This window comes from Sapajus apella, unplaced genomic scaffold, assembly GCF_009761245.1.
Source record: "Sapajus apella isolate SASKATOON/1434 unplaced genomic scaffold, GSC_monkey_1.0 scaffold38, whole genome shotgun sequence".
NCBI lineage: Eukaryota > Metazoa > Chordata > Mammalia > Primates > Cebidae > Sapajus > Sapajus apella.
In genome coordinates, this window is record NW_022436978.1 from 22,015,722 (window position 1) to 22,039,154 (window position 23,433).

At 40.4% G+C, this 23,433-nt stretch overlaps 1 protein-coding gene across 5 annotated transcripts in view; it reads left to right on the forward strand.

Annotated features, from left to right (window-relative positions):
• Positions 1 to 294: 294 nt before the first annotated feature.
• Positions 295 to 23,433, forward strand: part of ZMAT3 (zinc finger matrin-type 3) — a 44,059-nt gene continuing 20,920 nt past the window's right edge. The window contains exons 1-2 of one of the 5 annotated variants that reach the window (XM_032298533.1): positions 295 to 413; positions 3,905 to 4,231. In XM_032298533.1, the coding sequence (XP_032154424.1) occupies positions 3,962 to 4,231 (270 nt within the window). In that variant the 5' untranslated portion in view covers positions 295 to 413; positions 3,905 to 3,961. Of the gene's footprint in view, positions 414 to 862; positions 974 to 3,441; positions 4,232 to 23,433 lie in introns of those variants that run through there. The other 4 variants (XM_032298534.1, XM_032298536.1, XM_032298532.1 and 1 more) reach the window with 4 other exon arrangements.

A 23,433-nucleotide genomic window follows, 5' to 3' on the forward strand; every position in this document is an offset into this window, starting at 1 on the left:
TGGGGGCTGCAAAGGCTCTGCCCAGGCTCAGCCGTCCGGGGCGTCCGCGGAACGCTCTCGTGGTCCGCCTGCTGAGACGGGCGGGGGAGCCCCCCGCCTCCCACTCGTGCCCGCGCGCCCCGCGCCCCTGCGCCCGCGGCCGTGGCGGGGGAGCACGCGCCGCCCTCTGGGGACGCGGGGCCGGCTCCGCCCGGCGCATGCGCAGTGGCGACGCCGGGCCGGCGCGCAGTCTCCTCCTCCGCCGCCCGGAGCCGCAGTCACTTCCTGCAGCTGTTTCCCTGCGGGTCGCGGCGGCTGAGTTTTGACAGTCAGGCTCGGGCTGCGGCGGGGGCGCGGCAGCGGCGGCGGCGGGCGAAGTGGCTCCGAGGAGAGGCGGGGGCGAGCCGGGCCGAGCCGGGCGCGCGGGGGCTCCGGTGAGTGCGGGCGACGCGAGCGCGGGGTTTCGGGGCCGGCGGGTCCCCCGCGGCGGCGTCTCCCCGGCTCCCCACGTGACGCGCCGGCGCCGTCTGCGGACGGGGGCGCCGGGTTCGGGCGTTTCACGTGGACCGGCAGGACCTCCGTGCGCGCCGCCGCCTCGGCCCGTGGCAGCCGCGGGATTCCGCCTTCGCGGCGGTGTCCTGACCGCGCTGAGGCGAGAGCGGGGTCGGCGTGTCGCCGGCGCGCCCGGCGGTGTGAGGGGACGTGGCTCCGGGGCCGGCGCCGCCCGAGGCCTCCCCGCAGCGCCCTGTGGAGCCCGCCCCGCGCGGCCGCGGCCTCGGGGGCTCTGTTCGTCCCGCGCTCCGCTGCGCTCCGGGGACCTCCGGGCGGGGCGCGCCGCCTCGGCCCCGCGTCCACAGTTCCGGCTGCAGAGCCCCGTTTGCTGGGGCGCCGCTGACCCGTTCCTTCATTCCAGTCTCATGCCTCAGTTTCCCCAAATGAGGAAGACGCTGTCCGGAATGCGGAGAGCAGGCCCCCGGCCAGGCGTGACAACTAAGTACGCCGCGGCCGTTCCTTTAAACGGGTTCATTGTGAGGCGTTTTCTTTCGTGTCGTCTCAGCTCCTTTCCAGACCCGGACGGCAGCCGGCCTGAACCCTGCGTCTGTGCCGCTGCGAGCATGTCCGCCCCCAGTTCGCCCGTTTTACACCGTGCAGCAGCCGCGCAGATCTGAGTGGCATGCTTCCATCATTCGTGCATTCGCTGAAGGCTTGCTTTTATCCAGGATTTATATTTTATGCTAATTTTTGTTTGCAGGTGTACTCATTTGATGTAATTGTCATATATAGATCTGTTTTGAGGAGTTGACATTGTGTTGTTAAATGTGACAAGAAGCAAATTTGGAATATCAAGCTACTCTTTAAAAATTATAAAGATAAAATGCGCTAATGGGTAAATCTGTGTTTGGCAAGAATGTTTTCTTTAAATCAGGTAACTTTATCATCTCTGGTAGGAGGCCTTCTGTACTTCCGTGCTTTGAGAAGGACCTTTATTTCGAGGGAAACCTGTGGATAACACTGGGGGAGACACATGCTAGAATTTCCTACAGTGAAAGTGAGCTTTCATAAAACAAGTCCAGACATGCCTTGGCGATTGGTAGCATTTGATTTTCTGTTTATATTGCTGATTTCCTTTACCCAGATTTTTTAAACACCGCCTCTCCACCTTCTCACTAATGAACTAGCAGCATGTTTATGGCAGTGTGACTCGTACAGGTTGTATGTGTAGCTTTTTAACATTATGAATTATTATTAGATAGTAACTTTTTGAAAACCTGTTCTTTGTCTACTTAGTTCTCTTGTCTAAAATGACCATATCTGTCTTTGCTTTCTGGATATCTTTGCTTAATTCAATTAAGAGAAATAATGCCATACAGAGAACCTGACTTTTTAAATGTTCAAACTCTATATTGCTCTTATGTTCCCAGACATGTGGGCAGTACCCTTCTGCTTAAAAAATAAATAGTATTATCATTTTTCTAAATTTTGTGATTAATGAGAAGTATTGTTAGATTCTGTGACTAGTAATTATGCACTTTCCCTTAACTGCATTATTTTCCCATCACACTGATTTCCTTTGTTGCCTCCCCACCCCAAATTTCGTATGAAAGTTGTTGCTTGATATACAGGTGCTGTGTAGTTATCAAATGTGGTAGAATAGGCTTTAACTTTTCAAAATTTACTTGATTCCTTTTAGTAATTCTGTTATTGCCATAATGTACACATTTCCATTGCAGATGGAAAATTTCAGCAGCTTAAAATAGCCATATTGTATTGACCAAGAGAAGAGGTTTTAATAATACTGTATTGAGAGAGTGGAAGGAATTGTGGATTTTGAAATAAGGGTCCTAATTTGGGTTAATTAGAATCTTGGGAACACAAAGTGTGTACTGTGGTTCATTTTGAGACACTCGGGGTTAGACAATGCCATCTGGGTGGGAGGCAGGAGAAATTATGGGTAAAGATTGAAGAGGGAGAGGAACATTTTGGGTCTTTTCAGAGGGAATTAGAATAGAGACTATCAGTTATTAAAAAGGTGGAGGGAAAGAAATAGCCTGAAGACTGAGGAACTGGAGTTATACTGGGGCTTATGGTAGTGCGATCCATTACTCCACTGGCCATTTCCTTGATAATCTTATTTTGTGTAGGTAATTTACCTAGAGAAGGAAGGAAAATATTTGGATTTTATAGGGGACTCATAAATATAATCTAAGGCTATATGAGGTAGGACCATAAACTCAAGAACCTTCAGAGAACAGGCAAGTAACAAGTACAGGCCACAGCTGAGTGGAGACTGAGGTATTCAGGAGAAGACAGGTCTGGCTACAAGGCAAAATGCCTCTGAACACTAGCTAATTGTGACCCACATAGGAATGTGGGTCAAGTGATGCCAGATCATCCTTTTATCAAGAGAAGCCACGAATCTCTTGATTCTTATATGTTAACAACTAATACAACTTAAAAAATGAAAACAAAACTGTATATTCCGAACAGCACATATGTGGCTGTATGTGCCCACAGCTGTTTGCCACCTCTACTTTACATTTGCTCAACTACTTAAATATCACTAGTTGATCAGAAGGAACACATTTTATTTATTTCTGTCATACTTTAGGCTATTCCTAGAGTTCTTTGAAATTTTAGCTAACTCTATGTGAGTGCTTTAAGGATTCTGCGAGGTGATATTCTTTTATTCACTCTTCAATATTGGTTGGTTGGAAGAGATGTTTGCTAAGATTTTTAGCTGGTGGTGTTTTTTTGAGACAGAGTCTTGCTCTGTCTCCCTGGCTGGAGCATAGTGTCACGATCTTGGCTCAGTGCAGCCTCTGCCTCCCGGGTTCTAGAGATTCTCCTGCCTCAGCCTTCCAAGTAGCTGGATTATAGGTGCCCACCACCATGCCTGGCTAATTTTTGTATTTTTAGTAGAGATGGGGTTTTACTGTGTTGTCCAGGCTGGTCTTGAACTCCTGACTTCAGGTGATCCACCTGCCTCGGCCTCCCAAAACTGGGATTACAGTTGTGAGCCACCGTGCCCGGCCGGTTAGTGGTATTTTTGTCTGTGATTATCATTAAGAGTGTTTAAGTAAGTGTGCCTGAGGGAAGGGGTCTGGACTAGGTGACCTTTGATGTCCATTTCAGCCATGTGACTTTTGGATTTAATTAGCTGTGGATGCAATGCTATTAATGTTCATGGGCCAGAGGAATAGCAGTTGGAACTGTGCCAAGCAAAAGGAAGCCATTTTCAGTGGAAGAGCACTGTGTCAATATGAATTAACGGGCAGGGGAGGTCTGCTAGGTGAGGAAAGAAGTTCCAAAGCTGGGTTTGGACAAGTGCAGGAAAGGGTCCGATTATATTGTCATTTACATGTTACATTGCTGAAGTCTCATTTTTAAGTGAGGTTTTGTTTTTGTTGTTTTGCTGTTGATTCAGATTTGAAGACCTTTCTTCTCATCACCTGCTGGATTATGCCCAAGGCTTTCCCACCCAATGATCCTCCTGCAGCACGCTGTGCTTCTTCCACCTAAGCAGCCCGCATCCTCTCCTCCTATGTCAGTGGCCACCAGGCCTGCAGGAACCTTGCAGCTTCCACCACAGAAGCCGTCTGGGCAGGAGGCTTCCTTGCCTCTTGCAGGGGAAGAAGAGTTCTCTAAGGGAGGGGAGCAAGACTGTGCCCTGGAGGAGCTATGTAAGCCCCTGTACTGCAGACTCTGCAATGTCACCTTGAACTCTGCACAGCAAGCCCAGGCTCATTATCAGGTAAAGGGAGAAAAGAAAACCAGGCATTTAGCAGGGTGAACATTTCAGGGCCCTTCCCATTTAGCAGTTGTCTCTCCAGATATGACTGTGCCTGGGAATTTCGGGATGGCTTAGAGAACAACTAAGTATGAATTTGTTTTATTAAAAACCTTATGTGTTTACTCTAAAAATAAGCATTACTTTTTGTAGAATGGCTCTCAACCTCCTACACTAAGCTGCATGGCATTTGATAGCTTACCAGGCTTTGTAGGTAAATGTAAATTATCTATACTGGCATTTAAACCTGTAGTCTTAAGAAGAACAAGTATATAAAACATAATGTACAGCCTGGGTGACAGAGTGAGACTTTGTCTCAGACAAACAGACAAACCCGTGATGTACCAAACTTAATTCCATGAAAAATTGTCTAGAAGCGAATATATTTTGCGTCATTTCAAAGACCTCTGTGTACGACTCTTCTGCTTTCCATTTTTGACTTCTGTCTCTTATTTTATCACTGGTAAGGAAAACACAGGTATCTTTTTGTAGTGAGAATAAAATGACTTTGGAGTATTGAGCCCTATCCTTTATTCATAATAAGCATACTCTGATTTATTTTAGTCCATCAGTATGAACTGATACTGTTTTTTAAGATTTAAAGTTTTCACCTCCATGTTGAATAGCCAGTGGAAAGGACCATTTTAAAGGGTAATATTGGCTGGGCATGGTGGCTCACACCTGTGATCCAAGCACTTTGGAGGCCAAGGCGGGCGGGTCACCTCATGTTGGGAGCTCAAGACCAGCCTGACCAACATGCTGAAACCCCGTCTTAAAAAAAACAAAAAATAAAATAAATGGTAATATTACCTAAGAACAAATGGAAAATTAAACTTTGGTTAGAAAGAGAGGGTACAGTATTTATTTTTATTCTAGATATTTGTCTGTATAAAGTTACATAATTTCCTTTTTCGGAGAAAAGAGACCTGGGAAATCAAGGACAAAACCCACTGAATGGTGTCTTCCTAGGTCATCATTGATTTGATATTTATTATCTGCATGAAAATCTCTAGTAATAAGAGTGTGGTAGAAGATTATTACACAGGTATTTCTTCTGTTGTGCCACTATTACTTTCTCCAACCTAAAGTTTTTGTTTACTATGGGTGTTAAGTCTTTTCTGTTTTGTTTTGATCCCAAAGACTGATTATCGTGTTGCTGTTGTCTGTCAGAAGTATTTTGATGGTCAGTTGTTGTTTTCTGGTATTTAGGGGAAGACATAATGTGTTGCTTTGCTTAAGTTCCCATTTTTTGGGTTTGCTTTACCCGCAGGTGCAAAAGCTGAGTTAATTATATCTCGCAGATCTTGACATGTGTCATCATTGGTTCCTAAAGGCCTCTTCATTTATTCCTGTGGAATGTTCAGTATTATAGCCTAAGACTCACTTTGAAGAAAGAAGCCAGGGTTCTAAAGTTTTAATTATTAGCTGTATAAAGCCCCTAACAAATCTTTAGCTTGGGAGCAGACCCACTTGTATGGTATACACATGTGTAATTGCCTTTATTTATTTATTTTTTTGAGACCGAGTCTCCCTCTGTTGCCCAGGCTAGAGAGCAGTGGTATGATTTTGGCTCACTGCAGACTCTGCCTCCTGGGTTCAGGCTATTCTCATGCCTCAGCCTCTCGAGTAGCTGGGATTACAGGCGCTCACCAGCATACCCAGCTAATTTTTGTATTTTTTGGTAGAGATGGAGGTTCGCCATCTTGGCAAGATTGTCTTTCAAAGTGCTAGGGATATAGGCATGAGCTTCCGTGTCCAGCCTATAGTTCTCTTTTAGAAGAGTTGTTTACTTTTATGAGGGAAAACTCTTGGGCAGTGTGTCATTTTAACATGTGCATGGATTATACCTATGCCTTATTTCTTTTGTCTCCTAATATAACTTTGTGATTTCGTAGACTTTGAAGGGTGCTACTGATGATACATAGAGAAAAGTCAGTTTGACGCAAGGTCATTGGATTATAAGGCTAACACTAGATAAGCAGAATGAATATTTATTTGTTTTTTCTTTTTTGGGGATGGAATTTCACTTTTGTTGCTCAGGCTGGATTGCAATGCTATGATCTCGGTTCGCTGCAACCTCTGTCTCCCTGCAACCTCTGTCTCCCTGGTTCAAGCGATTCTCCTGCCTCAGCCTCCTGAGTAGTTGGGATTATAGGTATGCGCCACCATGCCCAGCTAATTTTGTATTTTTAGTAGAGACGGGGTTTCACCATGTTGGTCAGGCTGGTCATGAACTCTCGACCCCAGGTGATCTGTCCACCTCGCCCTTTCAAAGTGCTGGGATTACAGGTGTGAGTCACTGTGCCCAGCCTGTTTTTTTCTTTTATTTTACATTTTTGTGTATGTTTGTTCTAAACTTTTTAGTTGACAAGATTAGTAATTCTGCTTAATTTCAGTTTCCACAATGGTACAGTGAATAAATTAGAAAATAAAAGATAAATAAAATTTAGGTAAATTTCTCAAAAATCAGAATTTTTTTTTTTTTTGGATCAGTCTCGTTCTGTTGCTAGGCTGGTGTGCAGTGGTGCGATCTCAGCTTACTACAACCTCCTGCCTCCTGGGTTTAAGTGACTCTCCTGCCTCAGTCTCCTAAGTAGCTGGGACTATGATGTGTGCCACAACGCCCGGCTAATTTTTTGTTTTTTTAGTAGAGACAGGGTTTCACCATGTTGGCCAGATGGTCTCAATCTCTTGACCTTGTAATCTGCCTGCCTCGGCCTCCCAAAGTTTTGGGATTACAGGCGTGAGCCACTGTACACAGCCAAAAATCAGAATTTTTCAGTGGATAGGTTGAAGAAGAACAGGATGTAACGGGAAAATTCGAGCAGCTAAAAACCAGGGTAAAGATGGGAAAGAAAAGAGTCAGGTGAGTAATCAGAAAGTAGAACCTTATAGAAAATGAAAAGTTTGGGTATAATAAAATATATTGCTAAGACCGTAGAAGCAAAAATTTGAATGCGACCAATGTTATTGGTAACTCTTAAAGAGTGAAGGTTTTAACAGAGAACTAAGGCAAAGCAGTTCATGTGTAAAAATACAGAGCAATTACATTAGGGTAACATAGAAGAAAGCTAATCTTAGAAGTGAGATTTGGATTTCAATAAAATAGAAATGATCAAGATAAGAATGTATAGTCCAAAGTGTAGGTCAGAATAATAAACAGAGCGTGAACATAACCTAGGAGTGGGTGAGCCGCCGCAGAAGGAAAGCATAGAAACATTAGCCGAAAAGATGCATAAGAGGGTGTATGTGAATAAGCAGTAATAAAAGAAAGACTTGTAGAGACAAGGTTAACACCAGGCCAGGTGTGGTGGCTCACACCAATCCCAGCACTTTGGGAGCCTGAGGCGGGAAGATTGCTTGCATTCAGGAGTTCAAGACCAGCCTGGGCAGCATAAGACCCCTGTCTCTACAAAAACACAAGGAAATTAGCTGAGCATAGTGGCAGACACTTGTGGTCTCAGCTACTCATGAGGCTGAGATGGGAGGAACACTTGAGCCTGGGAGATGGAGGCAGAGAGCTATAGTAATGATCACGTCACTGCGCTGCAGCCTGGGCCACAGAGCAAAACCTTGTCTCAAAACAAAGGCAACAACAACAACAAAAACACACACAAAAAGAGACAGGTAAGACCAATGAGTAAGGCCTACCAAGTACAGGAGTAAGTAGAATCCAGTGATTGTAGACTAATAAAGTGGTTTAGGATTAAATGAGATGATGGATGTAAAATTTTATTTCAAGGCTAAAAACTTGCTTTCTAACTTTAAAATGCAGGGCATTACTAAGCTGTGCATTCATTATATCAATTATGTGTGAGATAAAATGGGTCACGGGTAGCCTGTTTATAAGCTAGAAACGCATTTGTGCGAAGTGGTAAATCACTGTGATTGCATTACTCAAAACTTTGTAGTTAATTGATGCCATTGTTGAAATCGTGGCGCTTCAAATTGCCTCGGGAATTGTAAACAATGGTGGTTACACTAGAGCCGGACTGTCTCATGTTCCAGTAATCCAGGACACATAGTGGAAACTCCCCAATAAATCCTTCCCTTTAAGCTCACTGGCGTTTTTTCCTGACATCCCAGTGTTCCCAAGCTGGGGCTACCTTAGCAGTGATCCATGTCTATCTGTAGTCATCACAGATTTAGTTTTATTCCCAGGTCTTTTAAAAACTGGTCAGTTGGCTTCAAAACATCAGCTGTTGTTTTATTTTCAATGAAGTCATCGAATTTTATAGTCTTAAAATTAGGGCTTTGAGTATAACTTGTTTTAAAATGCAATCTTTGGAGGAGAAACATACTCTCATTTTATTAAAGTCTATCTGTGGCTTCAGGTTATTTAGGGCAAGGCTGTCACAGAGTAGCATACCACTGTTTCCTCAGCATAAATGCCCAGAGGAGAAATTGCTGTAACATGGAAGGCTACTAACGGAAATAAACAAAAAAAAAAAGCAAAAATCATGGGTGAATTTTGCTAAGGCATCCACAGTATAAAGTCACCAATTTATTTGCTAATTTGCGTATACATTTGATGTACTTACTCAAAGTATAGTTATAAAATTTGTCATAAATATGGCTTTCTATTTGTAATATTTAGTAGCCAAAATAACAACCTACCATGTTAATTAGATTGATTAGTGAAAGAACAAAGGTGAAAAAGTAGTTTTAGAATTATGATGCTGGGTGTACTGGTCTTAATTCGTAATCATAAAGAAGAGAATGCTATTAGATTTTTCCCAAAATTTAAAGCACTGATTTTGGCATGTACATTTTAACGTTGATCACCCAAGATTGGATCAGTGAATTAAATCTCAGCTAATTTTCATGTGTTCAAAATTCTATCTGATTTTTTTTTCCAAGTGGACTGAGAGTGGCCAAAACACACTTCAAATTTGGTTTTAATGCGTGTGCTTTACACATGGCATATATACTTTGGAATCTAACAGCTTTGGGCTAGAATCTTGGCTCAGTCACTTTAGGCGAGACACTGAATCTCTCTTTATTATCTGTAAAGTACGAGTCATTGTACTTCCTGTGTAAGATTGTGAGAATTGCATATGTTGTATTAATAAATGCTGGTTGAGTGAAATAGGATGCTGTTGTTTAGAAATGTTGGCTGGGTGTGCTGGCTCATGCCTGTAATCCCAGAACTTTGGGAGGCTGTGGCGGGCGGATTACAAGATCAGGAGATCGAGACCATCCTGGCCAACATAGTGAAACCCCATCTCTACAAAAAATACAATAGTTAGTGGGGCATGGTGGTGTGTGCCTGTAATCCCAGCTACTCGGGAGGCTGAGGCACGAGAATCCCTTGAACCAAGGAGGCAGAGGTTGCAGTGAACCTAGATAGCGTCACTGCACTCAAGCCTGGTGACAGAGCGAGACTCCATCTCAAAAAAAAAAAAGTGTTTGGGTCTCAAATGAGCAGAAGTTCCTTTCATCTTGTAGCTTTAGAAGGTCTTAAAATGAGATGGTACACAGCTGTCACTGTTGTTACTACCTTAATACTAACTTGCTGTAGGACATTCTGTAAAGAAGCAACACTTTGTTTTCCTTGATCATTCTTCAGAGATACTCTTAGATCCAGATACCAGGTTACACTAAAAGATTTTCGTGAAGAATAACTCAACCAACAGATGAGGCAAAATAACATGATTTTCAAATACAAATGTGCTTTCAACCATACTACTAGTCTTGTCAGCTTAGTCCATTTACCCAAGAACCAATCCTTTTCTTGTTCTGCTTTCTGAAATCACCAACTCTGTAGGCTCTTCTAGCTCTTGCTTTGATCATTTTAGAGGACAGAAGCTCTGTAATCCTGCCAGTTTTCTGCCTTCTTCTCTAGTCTACCCCACCTCATTTCTTATTTCGAAATGGTGGATATCCTTTCTTTTGTCCAAGTTTGACTCCTCATCCTGTCTTCTGGATTTCATCACCTTTTCACCTCATTCAAGTAAAAAATATGGTCAAGTTTCTTCTTTATAAATAAAAATAGCAACAGCAAGCTTCCCTTTGCTTTTAATTCCTCCTGTTAGCAAGCGTTCTCCTCTTTCCTTTCCTTGGCATTCTGCTGGGTGTAATTGTTCTTTTTAGGTCTACATTTCCCATTCATTCCCCAGCCCATTGTGCTCTGAATCCCATTCCGATAGGCCACTGAAATGGTCCTTTCCAGTGTCACCATGATCTTCAGGCCAAATCTAACTCCTTCTCACTTGACCCCTTTGTAGCATTAGCCAGTGGTACCAACTTTGTCTTTAAAAAATTAAAAAATATTTTTACTTAAAGTAATGCCTGAGGAAGCACAGGGTTTATGACAAGTAGTAATGACCTGTTCTTTCCCCACCCATTGCTACCTGTTCTTCTCCATTCTTGTCTCCTTTCTGACTCCCAACTTGAACTGCCTGTAGTTTTACTTTGACACTGTCAAGACTGATCGCATTTTTATCCATTCTGTCATCAAATTAAGTTTTCCATGCTCTATTGCAGGTTGATTCCAATTGTTGGAAAACAACATTCAGCTTTTGCATTATTGTGAGTAGGGAAGTATTGTTCACTGCAGAGCTGTTTCCTTCCCTATATTTCCAGCGTCATGATCCCACGCTACTCACAAGAGATGTTCAAATAGAGCCCTTTCCTGAATGCCACCAGTTGCTCAAAGTTGTGTCTCATTTAGTTTGCTTCATATGTGGATTATAGGTTTGAAATGACTTTTTGTTTTTCCTTGAGTTTCTGGTGCTTAAAAAAAAAAACTAGACAGAAGAATCTTAAGCCTTTCAAAAAAGCTTCTCAATCTTTCTTTATATTGCTTACAACCCATTTCATTTATCTTCGTGAAACCTACTGTTTTCTGATTCTGATTTTGAGTAGTTGTTCTAGTTTGGATTAGTTGTTTCATATTTGAATCATTGCTTTATTGTGTAGGTTTTTGTATTTCCTGGAGTTTTTAGTTGCTTTTCGTCTCCCTGCTTTTTCTTGCATTTTTTTTTTCATATCATCATTCTTCCCATCAAATCTCAATCTCACTATTTATTGCACAGAATTTTCCTTTTGGCCGGGCACGGTGGCTCACGCCTGTAATCCCAGCACTTTGGGAGGCCGAGGCGGGTGGATCACGAGGTCAAGAGATCGAGACCATCCTGGTCAACATGGTGAAACCCCGTCTCTACTAAAAATACAAAAATTCAGCTGGGCATGGTGGCATGTGCCTGTAATCCCAGCTACTCGGGAGGCTGAGGCAGGAGAATTGCCTGAACCCAGGAGGCGGAGGTTGCAGTGAGCCGAGATCGTGCCATTGCACTCCAGCCTGGGTAACGTGAGCGAAACTCCGTCTCAAAAAAAAAAAAAAAAAAAAAAAAAGAATTTTCCTTTTATCCTAGATCCCTCCATCTCCTTACTCCATTTTCAGCTGGTGTCTGTTGGGTTTGCTGCATAGCTTTGTCAACGTTGAATTTACCACTCTTTCGGTTGGACCACTGTTTTCTAAATATACATGTTTTCTTTTTTCAATCTTTTGTTGGAATATATTGCCATATTACTTTAAGGAAGAAAGAATGAATATAAATGTATAATACACTATGTTCCTTGAAATAAAATGAGGGATTAATGGGAAATAAATTTTTTCAGCCCTTGTGTTTTTAAAAAAAATGTTTGCATTGTGCTTTCATATTTGACAGTTCGGTTCTAAGTTGAAAATTATTTTTCTTTGGAATGTTAATAGCTGTCCTCTATTTTCTGTTTTTGTCATCTCATGTTGCTGAAGAGAAGTCTTCCGATTCTTACTCTTTTGTTGGTGACCTATTTTAATTTTCTGTCTTTTTTTTTCCCCTGGAAGCTTTTAGGCTCTCCTTTTTATCCCTGTAGTCTGAGCTCTGACAATGAGGACTGTGTCTCATTTTCCCCTGGATACTTTTTCATTGTTCACAGTAGAAACTTTCAGTTTGTGTACTTCTGTTTCTCTTGTACTGGAGAATTTAATAACCATTCTTCTTTCTTTTTCATTTTTGAGACAGTCTCATTCTGTTGCCCAGGCTAGAGGGCAGTGGCGTGGTCTCAGCCCACTGCAACCTCTGCCTCCTGGGTTCAAGCAATTCTCCTGCCTCAGCCTCTCTAGTAGCTGGGATTACAGGCGCCTGCCACCACACCCAGCTAATTTCTTTGTATTTTTAGTAGAGACAGGGTTTCACCATGTTGGCCAGGCTGGTCTTGAACTCCTGACCTCAGGTGATCCACCTGCCTCGGCCTCCCAAAGAAGAAATAGTCTTTCGTAGTTACTATTCACTACATTTTTTGTATCTCCTTCTGGGAATCCTGTTAGCCATCTCATAGATCTGCTGGATTGATTGTCTTTTATTTTTCCAGTTTTATTGAAGTATAATTGATGGATTGATTCTTTGTATTTTATTGTCTCTGCTTTTATCATTCTTTAATTTTTTTACTTTAATTTAAAACATGTTCTTAACTTCTAATCTTATATTAAATGTTTTAATTTGTCATATTTTTAATTTTTAAATTTAAATGTTACATTCAAACATTAACATTTTACATACTTACAGTACAGTTGTCAAAATCAGGAAATTAACACTGATCTAAATAAATAAGACCTCTGAATTTCTTATTGTTCTCATTTCATAGCATCTGTTTTATAGGATATTAGTTAAGAACCTGAAATCATGGACTTTGGGGTTAGACTAGTATTCAGTCTTGTGGTCTTACCACTCACTGGATGTATGATGTCGGAAACATTTCCAAACCCTGCTCTGCCTCATGAAGAAGCAGATGCTGATGAGGAGGATGATACTAATAATACCTGCATGTTAGTATGTGTAGGGCATTTAGAATAGTTCCTGGCAGCTGAGATAGTCCTTGATAGTGCTGAGTGGTCCCGAGGTGCAGTGGAACCGATCGTCCCAGCTCTACATTGGATGTTTGCGGCATTGGACGAGTTTTTTTTTTTTTATTTCTTCAACTTTTTAGTTTGAATTATTTTAGACTTAGAAAACAGTGCCAAACATAGTACAAAGGATTCCTGTATGCACCTTATTTGGACTCCCCAAACATTAACATTTTACATAACTACAGTACAGTTGTCAAAATCAGGAATTTAACACTGATTCAAATAATATTATTTAATGTACATACTGTTTACATTTCATTAATTGTCAGCTAATGGCCTTTCCCTGATTTTAGTATTTATTCCAGGATGAACTTTTGCAGGTAGTTTTCATGTCTCCTTTAATTTGGACAGGTCCTTGGTTTTTCTTTGCTTTTTATCATCTTGCCATTTTTGAAGTTTGCTTGGTAGAATGTCCCAAATTTGGTCGTTTGATGTTCGATTAAATTCAGATTATGTGTTTTTTTTAGCAAGAATACCACAGAAATGATACTGTGTTCTTCCAGGAGCATCATACCATGAAGGACATGATGTGAATATCCTGTATTACTGGTGCTGTTAACGTTGATCACTTGTTCCAGCTGGTGCCTGCTGTAGTTCTCCTTTGCAAAGTTACTCTTTGTGTTCAACAAATCTTATATGGGGAGATGCTTTAGATTATGTGAATATTTTATTTCTCATCATAGTTTTGTTCACTGATGATTCTTGTCTGCAATAATTATTACTGTGACATTTGCCAAATGGTGGTTTTTCTGTTTTAATTGTTCCTTCTAATTACTTGGAATTTTGCTTTAAGAAAGAACTTTCCCATTTTTATATTAATGTATTTATTCAGTTATTTATATTACTGTAGATTTATGGATTCTAATTAGGCATATGATCTTTTACTATCATTATTTATATTTATTTATTTATTTATTTGAGACAGAATCTTGCTCTGTCACCTAGGCTGGAGTGCCGTGGCACAATCTCTGCTTACTGCAACCTGCGTCTCCCAGGTTCAAGCAATTCTCCTGCCTCAGCTTTCTGAGTAGCTGGGATTACAGGTGCCTGCCACCATGTCTGGCTAATTTTTGTATTTTTAATAGAGACAGGGTTTCACCATGTTGGCCAGGCTGTTCTTGAACCCCTGATCTCAGGTGATCTGTCTGCCTCGGCCTTTCAAAGTGCTAGGATTATAGGTGTGAGCCACTGTGCCCAGCCTATTTTGATATTTAGTGTTCCAAATTTGTTTTTTTTTTCTGGTTTATAATTTTATTATACTTCAAGTTCTAGGGTACATGTGCGGAACGTGGAGGTTTGTTACATAGGTATATGTGTGCCATAGTGGTTTGCTGCATCCATCACTCTGTCATCTATCTTAGGTATTTCTGCTAATGCTATCCCTCCCCTAGCCCCACATTCTCTGACAGACCCCAGTGTGTGATGTTCCCCTCAAAATTTATTTACTTTTTATTTTTATTTTTTTGAGAAGGAGTCTTGCTCTGTCACCAAGGCTGGAGTGCAATGGTACAATCTTGGCTCACTGCAACCTCCACTTCCTGGGTTAAAGGGATTCTCCTGTCTCAGCCTTTGGAGTAGCTGAGATTACATATGTGTTCACCACACCCAGCTAATTTTTGTTTTTAGTAGAGACAGGGTTTTACCATTGTTGGCCAGGGTGGTCTCCAGCTCCTGCGCTCAAGCGATCCACCTGCCTTGGCCTCCCTAAGTGCTGGGATTACAGGTGTGAGCCACCAAATTTGACCAATGTGAGTTCCTTCAAGTTGATGCATATGTCTCTTGAACATTTCCGTATTTTTTTCACATACTTCCTTACTTTATGGCAATGCAAAATAAGGATTTTCTTGTACTTTCCACATACCAGCCATTTTTCGAAAAGTGTGATCTTTTTTTTTTCTTTTAATTGGAGAATGGCATTCAGAAACCAAAATCTAGGTTTTAGGTGTTCTCTTTGGTGCTGGGATGCCATTGTGTTTAGACCCTCTCAGTAGACAGAGCTAGCAAATATTTGTGTGCATACACGTATCTGTATCTATCTATGTGTACATGTATTAAAACTGAGTTCAGACTGATACCTCCAATGTCAGTGCAACACAGTGTTCTTTCTAGCATTCCATCTGTTCTGTTTAACTCCTTTCTTAGATAGTGAGAAATCTGGGCCTTCATTCTTCACAAAATACACATGCGAGCACATACATACATGTGTGCACACACACACACGTGCACTCCCATATACTCAATACACACAGAATAGTTTTGGAATTGATAATTTGTACCCCTGTGAGGAAGTAAACCCTACTAACCAGAGGATGATATTTACATATTGTTCTTTTGTCTTTAATATTATGATACATAGTCAAAATATTGTTTTTCAAAGTTCTTAGGTTGCAAAGGTTGGACCTACAAAGAATTCTCCTCTGTAAACTTACTATTTTTCTTTTTGTGTTTAATAAGTATGTGGGAAGACACTCTGAGACTCTGTGAATATGTAAGTAATATTATTCTCCCCTCCTCTTTCCAAGTGGTTATGTTATTCATGTTTTTCATATAGTTAGATATGTTTGTTTCTGTTTATATTTCATTTTGGGTCCTCCCCCATACTTGCTGATTCAGAATCTTTTTCTAAGTCTGTGAATTTACTACTGTAGCTTTCAAAGTCAGAACTATACTAAAATATGTACTAAACTAAGTGTCACACCCATCCCTTGTAGTCCATTCTTTTTTTTCTTTTTGAGATAGGGTCATGCTCTGTCACCCAGGCTGGAGTGCAGTGGCGTGATCACAGCTCACTACAGCCTTGAGTTCTGGGGAGTCAAGCCATCCTCCCACCTCAGCCTCCTGAATAGCTGGGACTACAGGCATATGCCACCATGCATGACTAACTTTTTTTAAAATTAAAAAAAATTTTTTTTTTTTTTTTTTTTTTTTTTTTTTGAGACGGAGTTTCGCTCTTGTTGCCCAGTCTGGAGTGCAATGGCGCGATCTCGGCTCACCGCAACCTCCGCCTCCTGGGCTCAGGCAATTCTCCTGCCTCAGCCTCCTGAGTAGCTGGGATTACAGGCACGCACCACCATGCCCAGCTAATTTTTTGCATTTTTAGTAGAGACGGGGTTTCACCATGTTGACCAGGATGGTCTCGATCTCTTGACCTCGTGATCCACCCGCCTCGGCCTCCCAAAGTGCTGGGATTACAGGCTTGAGCCACCGCGCCCGGCCGATTTTAAAAAATTTTAAAAATTTATTTGTAGAGATGGGGACTCCCTCTGTTTTCCAGGCTGGTCTTGAATTCCTGGTTTCAAGCAGTCTTCCCACCTTGGCACCCCAAATTGCTGGGATTACAGGCATGAGCCACTGCTCCTGACCCTTTATAGCCTATTCTTACTACTCCAATATTTATGCCTTTTAAAATGACTTTATTCCTGTTTTTTTTTTTTGCAGTTTTAATAAATATTTTTTATTATTTTATATATATGTATATCTTTAGGTTCTGGGGTACATGTGCAGATCATGCAGGATTGTTGCATAGATACATATATGGCAATGTGGTTTGCTGCCTCCATCCCCCCATCACCTATATCTGGCATTTCTCCCCATGCTCTCTCTCCTCAACTCCCCCCGCTGCTGTCCCTCCCCTAGTCCCCCCCAACAGACCCCAATGTGTGATGCTCCCCTCCCTGTGTCCATGTGTTCTCATTTTTCAGCACCCACCTAGGAGTGAGAACATGAAGTGTTTGATTTTGTGTTCTTGTGTCAGTTTGCTGAGAATGATGGTTTCCAGATTTATCCATGTCCCTTCAAAGGACATGAACACATCGTTTTTTATGGGTGCTTTAGTATTCCATGGTGTATATGTGCCACATTTTCTTTATCCAGTCTATCATTGGTGGGTATTTGGGTTGGTTCCAGGTCTTTGCTATTGTAAACAGTGCTGCAATGAACATATGTGTGCATGTGTCTTCATAATGGAATGATTTATAAACCTTTGGATATATACCCAGTAATGGGATTGCTGGGTCAAATGGAATTTCTATTTCTAGGTCCTTGAGGAATTGCCACACTGTCTTCCACAATGGCTGAACTAATTTACACTCTCACCAACAGTGTAAAAGTGTTCCTATTTCTCCACATCCTCTCCAGCATCTGTTGTCTCCAGATTTTTTAATGATCGCCATTCTAACTGACGTGAGATGGTATCTCAATGTGGTTTTGATTTGCATTTCTCTAATGACCAGTGGTGATGAGCATTTTTTCACGTTTCTTGGCCTCATGTATGTCTTCTTTTGAAAAGTGTCTGTTCGTGTCCCTTGCACACTTGTGAATGGGTTTGTTTTTTTCTTGTAAATCGTTTTAGTTCTTTGTAGATTCTGGATATTTGCCCTTTGTCAGATAGGTAGATTGCAAAATTTTTTTCCCATTCTGTTTGTTGCCATTTCATTCTAATGATTGTTTGTTTTGCTGTACAGAAGCCCTGGAGTTTAATTAGATCACATTTGTTTATTTTAGCTTTTGTTGTCAATGCTCTTGGTGTTTTAGTCATGAAGTCCTTGCCTATGCTTATGTCCTGAATGGTTTTGCCTAGGTTTTCTTCTAGGGTTTTTATGGTGTCAGGTGTTATGTTTGTCTTTAATCCATCTGGAGTTAATTTTTGTGTAAGGTGTCAGGAAGGGGTCCAATTTGTATTTTCTGCACATGGCTAGTCAGTTATCCCAATACCATTTATTAAACATAGAATATTTTCCCCATTGCTTGTTTTTGTGAGGTTTGTCAAAGATCAGATGGTTGTAGATGTGTGGCGTTGTCTCTGAGGCCTCTGTTCTGTTCCATTGCCCTATATCTCTGTTTTGATACGAGTACCATGCTGTTTTGATTACTGTAGCCTTGTAGTATAGTTTGAAGTCAGGTAGTGTGATGCCTCCAGCTTTGTTTTTTTTTGCTTAGGATTGTCTTGGCTATGTGAGCTCTTTTTTTTTGGTCCATATGAAGTTTAAGGTGGTTTTTTCCAGTTCATTGAAGAGGATCCTAGGTAGCTTGTTGGGGATAACATTGAATCTATAAATTACTTTGGGCAGTATGGCCATTTTCATAATATTGATTCTTCCTAACCATGATCATGGAATGTTTCTCCATCTGTTTGTGTCCTCTCTTATTTCCTTGATCAGTGGTTTGTAGTTCTCCTTGAAGAGATCCTTTACATCCTTTGTTAGTTGTGTTCCTAGGTGTTTTATTCTCTTTGTAGTGACTGTGAATGCCAGTTCATTCTTGATTTGGTTCTCTTTAAGTCCGTTATTGGTGTATAGGAATGCTTGTGATTTCTGCACAGTGATTTTGTATCCTGAGACTTCGCTGAAGCTGCTTATCAGTTGCAGGAGATTTTGGGCTGAGACGACAGGGTCTTCTAAATATACAATCATGTCATCTGCAAATAGAGACAGTTTGACTTCCTCTTTTCCTAATTGAATACCCTTTATTTCTTTTTCTTGCCTGATTGTTCTGGCTAGAACTTCCAACAGTATATTGAATATGAGTGGTGAGAGAGGGCATCCTTGTTTTTTGATTATGGCCATTCTTGCAGGAGTAAGGCGGTATCACATTGTGGTTTTGACTTACATTTCCCTGATAATTAGTGATGTTGAGCATTTTTTTCATATGTTTGTTGGCCATTTGTATATCTTCTTTTGAGAATTGTCTATTCATGTCCTTAGGCCACTTTGTTTTTTCTTGCTGATTTGAGTTCCTTGTAGATTCTGGATATTAGTCCTTTGTTGGATGTATAGATTATGAAGATTTTCTCCCACTCTGTGGGTTGTCTGTTTACTCTGTTGATTATTTCTTTTGCTGTGCAGAAGCTTTTTAGTTTAATTAAGTCCCATCTATTTATCTTTGTTTTTGTTGCCATTGCTTTTGGGTTCTTGGTTATGAAGTCTTTGCTTAAGTCAACGTCTAGAAGAATTTTTCCAGTGTTATCTTATAGAATTTTTATTGTTTCAGGTCGTAGATTTAAGTTTTTGATCCATCAGAGTTGATTTTTGTATAAGGTGAGAGATGAGGATCCAGTTTCATGATTGTACATGTGGCTTGCATTATCCTAACACCATTTGTTTCGTCACTTTATGTTTTTGTTTGCTTTGTGGAACATCAGTTGACCATAAGTATTTGGCTTTTTTTCTGGGTTCTCTATTCTGTTTTATTGGTCTAAATGTCTGTTTTTATACCAGTGCCATGCTGTTTTGGTGACTATAGCCTTACAGTTTCAAGTCAGGTAATGTAAGGCCTCCAGATTTGTTCTTTTTGCTTAGGCTATGAGGGCTTTTTTTTTTTGGGTTTCATGTGAATTTTAGGATGCTTTTTTCTAGTTCTGGTAAGAATGATGATGGTATTTTGATGGAAATTGCATTGAATTTGATGATGGTATGATGGGAATTGTATTGAATTTGTAGATTGCTTTTGGCAATATGGTCATTTTCACAACGATTCTGCCCATCATGAGCATGGGCCGTGTTTCCATTTGTTTGTATCATCTGTGATTTGTTTCAGCAGTGTTTTGTACTTTTCCTTGTAGAGGTCTTTCATCTTCTTAAGTATATTCCAAAATATTTTATTTTATTTTGCACCTATTGTAAAAGGGGTTGAGTTCTTGATTTGATTCTCCACTTGGTCACTGTTAGTGTATAGCAGAGCTACTGATTTGTGTATATTAATTTTTGTATCCTAAAACTTTGTTGAATTCATTTACCAGTACTAGGAGCTTTTTGGATGAGTCTTCAGGGTTTTCTATATATACAATCATGTCATCAGCAAACAGTGACAGTTTGACTTCTTTACTGATTTGGATGCCCTTTCTTTCTCTTGTCTGATTGCTTTGCCAGTACTGTGTTGAATAGATGTGAAAGTGGGCATCCTTATCTTGTTCCAGTTCTCAGGGGGAATGCTTTCAACTTTCCCCATTCATTATAATGTTGGCTGTGGGTTTTTCATAGATGGCTTTTATTACCCTAAGGTGTGTTCCTTCTATGCCAATTTTGCTGAGGGTTTTAACTATAAAGGGATGCTGGATTTTGTCAAATGTTTTTTTGTTTTTAATTCTGTTTATGTGGTGTATCACATTTATTGACTTCAGGATGTTAAACCATCCCTGCATTCCTGGTGTGAAACACACTTGATCATGGTGGATTATCTTTTTGGTATGCTGTTGGATTTGGTTAGCTAGTATTTTGTTGAGGATTTTTGCGTCTGTGTTTGTCAGGAATATTGGTCTGTTTTCTTTTTTCTTACGTCCTTTCCTGGTTTTGGTATTAGGGTGATATCAGCTTCATAGAATGATTTAGGGAGGATTCCCTCTTTCTCTGTCTTTTGGAGAGTAGTGTCAGTGGGATTGGGACCAATTCTTCTTTGAATGTCTGATAGAATTCAGCTGTGAATCTGTCTGGCCTTGGACTTTTATTTTTTGTTGGTTACTTTGTAATTACCATTTCAATCGCACTCTTGTTACTGATCTGTTCAGTTTCTCTGTCTTCTTGGTTTAGTCTAGGAAGGTTATATATTTCTATCCATCTCCCCTAGGTTTTCTAGTTTATGCACATAAAGGTGTTCATAGTAGCTTTGAATGATTTTTTTGTATTTCTGTGGTGTCGGTTGTAATATCTTCCATTTCATTTCTATTTGAGCTTATTTGGATTTTCTCTGTTAATGGTCTGTCAGTTTTATTTATCTTGTCAAAAAACCGACTTTTTGTTTCACTTATCTTTTGTATTTTTTTTTTTTTTTGTTTCAATATCATTTAGCTCTGTTCTGACCTTGATTATATCTTTTCTTCTGCTGGGTTTGGCTTCGGATTATTCTTGTTTCTCTGGTTCTGTGAGGTGTGACCTTAGATTGTCTATTTGTGCTCTTTCAGACTTTTTGATGTAGGCAGTTAATGCTATGAATTTTCCTCTTAGCACCGCCTTTGCTGTATCTGAGAGGTTTTTGTAGGTTTTGTCACTATTATCGTTCATTTCAAATAATTTTTAAATTTTCATCTTTATTTCGTTGTTGACCCAACAATCATTCAGGAGCAGGTTATTTAATTCCCATGTATTTGCATGGTTTTCAGGGTTTCTTTTGGAGTTGATTTCCAATTTTATTCTACTGTAGTCTGAGAAAGTGCTTGCTGTAAGTTTGATTTTCTTAAATTTGTTGAGATTTGTTTTGTGGCTGTCATATGATCTGTCTTGGAGAATGTTCCATGTGCTGATGAATACATTGTATATTCTGCAGTTGTTGGGTAGGATATTCTGTAAATATCTGTGAAGTCCATTTGTTCTAGGGTATAATTTTTTTTTTTTTTTTTTTTTGGGACGGAGTTTCGCTCTTGTTACCCAGGCTGGAGTGCAATGGCGCGATCTCGGCTCACCGCAACCTCCGCCTCCTGGGTTCAGGCAATTCTCCTGCCTCAGCCTCCTGAGTAGCTGGGATTACAGGCACGCGCTACCATGCCCAGCTAATTTTTTGTATTTTTAGTAGAGACGGGGTTTCACCGTGTTGACCAGGATGGTCTCTATCTCTTGACCTCGTGATCCACCCGCCTCGGCCTCCCACAGTGCTGGGATTACAGGCTTGAGCCACCGCGCCCGGCCTGTTCTAGGGTATAATTTAAGTCCATTATTTCTTTGTTGACTTTTTAAAGACCTGTCTGGTGCTGTCAGTGGAGTATTGAAGTCCCCCACAATTATTGTGTTACTGTCTATCTCATTTGTTAGGCTTAGTAATAACTGTTTAATAAACTTGGGAGCTTCAGTGTTAGGTAGATTTTTATATATTTATAATTTAGGATCATGATATTTTTATTTTGGAGTAGTCCTTTTATTGTTGTATAATGTTCCTCTGTGTCTTTTTTAACTGCTGTTGCTTTAAAGTTTGTTTTGTCTCAAATAAAACTACCTCCTCCTGCTCGCTTTTGTTGTCCATTTGCATGGAATATCTTTTTTCACTCCTTTACCTTAAGTTTAGGTGAGTCCTTATGTGTCATGTGAGTCTCTTGAAGACAGCAGATAATTAGTTGGTAAATTCTTATCTGTTCTGCCATTTGGAATCTTCTAAGTGAAGAATTTAGGCCATTTACATTCAATTTTAATATTGAGTACTATTTTGTTCATTGTGCTGTTTTTTTGCCTGAATACATTGGGTTTTTTTTCTATTGTGGTGTTTTGTAGGTCCTGTGAGGTTTTATATGTCCTGTGAGATTTATGCTTTTATGAAATCATATTTTGGTGTATTTTGATGATTTGTTTCAGACTTAGAACTCCTTTTAGTAGTTCTTGTAGTGCTGGCTTGGTAGTGGCAGATTCTCTCAGAATTTTTTTGCCTGACAAAGACTGTTTCTTTCCTTCATTTATGAGCTTAGTTTCGCTGGATACAAAATTCTTGGCTGATAATTGTTTTGTTTAAAGAGGCTAAAGATAGGACCCCAGTCCCTTTTAGCTTGTAGGGTTTCTGCTGAGAAATCTGCTGTTAATCTAGTAGGTTTTCCTTTATAAATTACCTGATGCTTTTGCCTCACAACTCTTAAGATTCTTTCTTTCGTCTTGACTTTAGGTAACCTGTTGACTGTATGCCTAGGCAATGATCTTTTTGGAATTAATTTCCTAGGTATTCTTTGAGCTTCATTTTATTTGGATGTCTAGATCTCTAGCAGGGCTGGGAAAGTTTTTCTCGATTATTCCCTCAAATATGTTTTTCAAACTTCTAGTTTTCTTCCTTGGTAACATCAGTTATTCTTCAATTTGGTTGTTTATCGTAATCCCAAAGTTCTTGGAGGCTTTATTTTTTTTTAAAAATTCATTTTTCTTTGTCTTTATCAGTTTGGTTTAAATTGAAAGCCTTATCTTTGAGCTCTGAAGTTCTTTCTTCTGCTTGTTCAATTCTATTGGTGAGACTTTTCAGTGCATTTTGCATTTCCCTGTGTGTCCTTCACTTCCAGAAGTTGTGATTGTTTTTTATTTATGCTATTTCACTGGAAATTTTCCATTCATAGTTTGTATTATTTTCTGATTTCTTTAAGTTGGACTTCACCTTTCTCTGGTGCCTTTTTTTTTTTTTTGAGATGGGGTCCCACTCTGTTACCCAGGTTGGAGTGCAGTGGTGTGATCTCTGCTCAGTACAACCTCTGTCTTCTAAGCTGAAGCAATTCTCCTGCTTCAGCCTCCCAAGTAGCTGGGACTACAGGTGAGCACCACCACATCTGGCTTTGTGTGTGTGTGTGTGTGTGTGTGTGTGTGTGTGTGTGTGTGTGTGT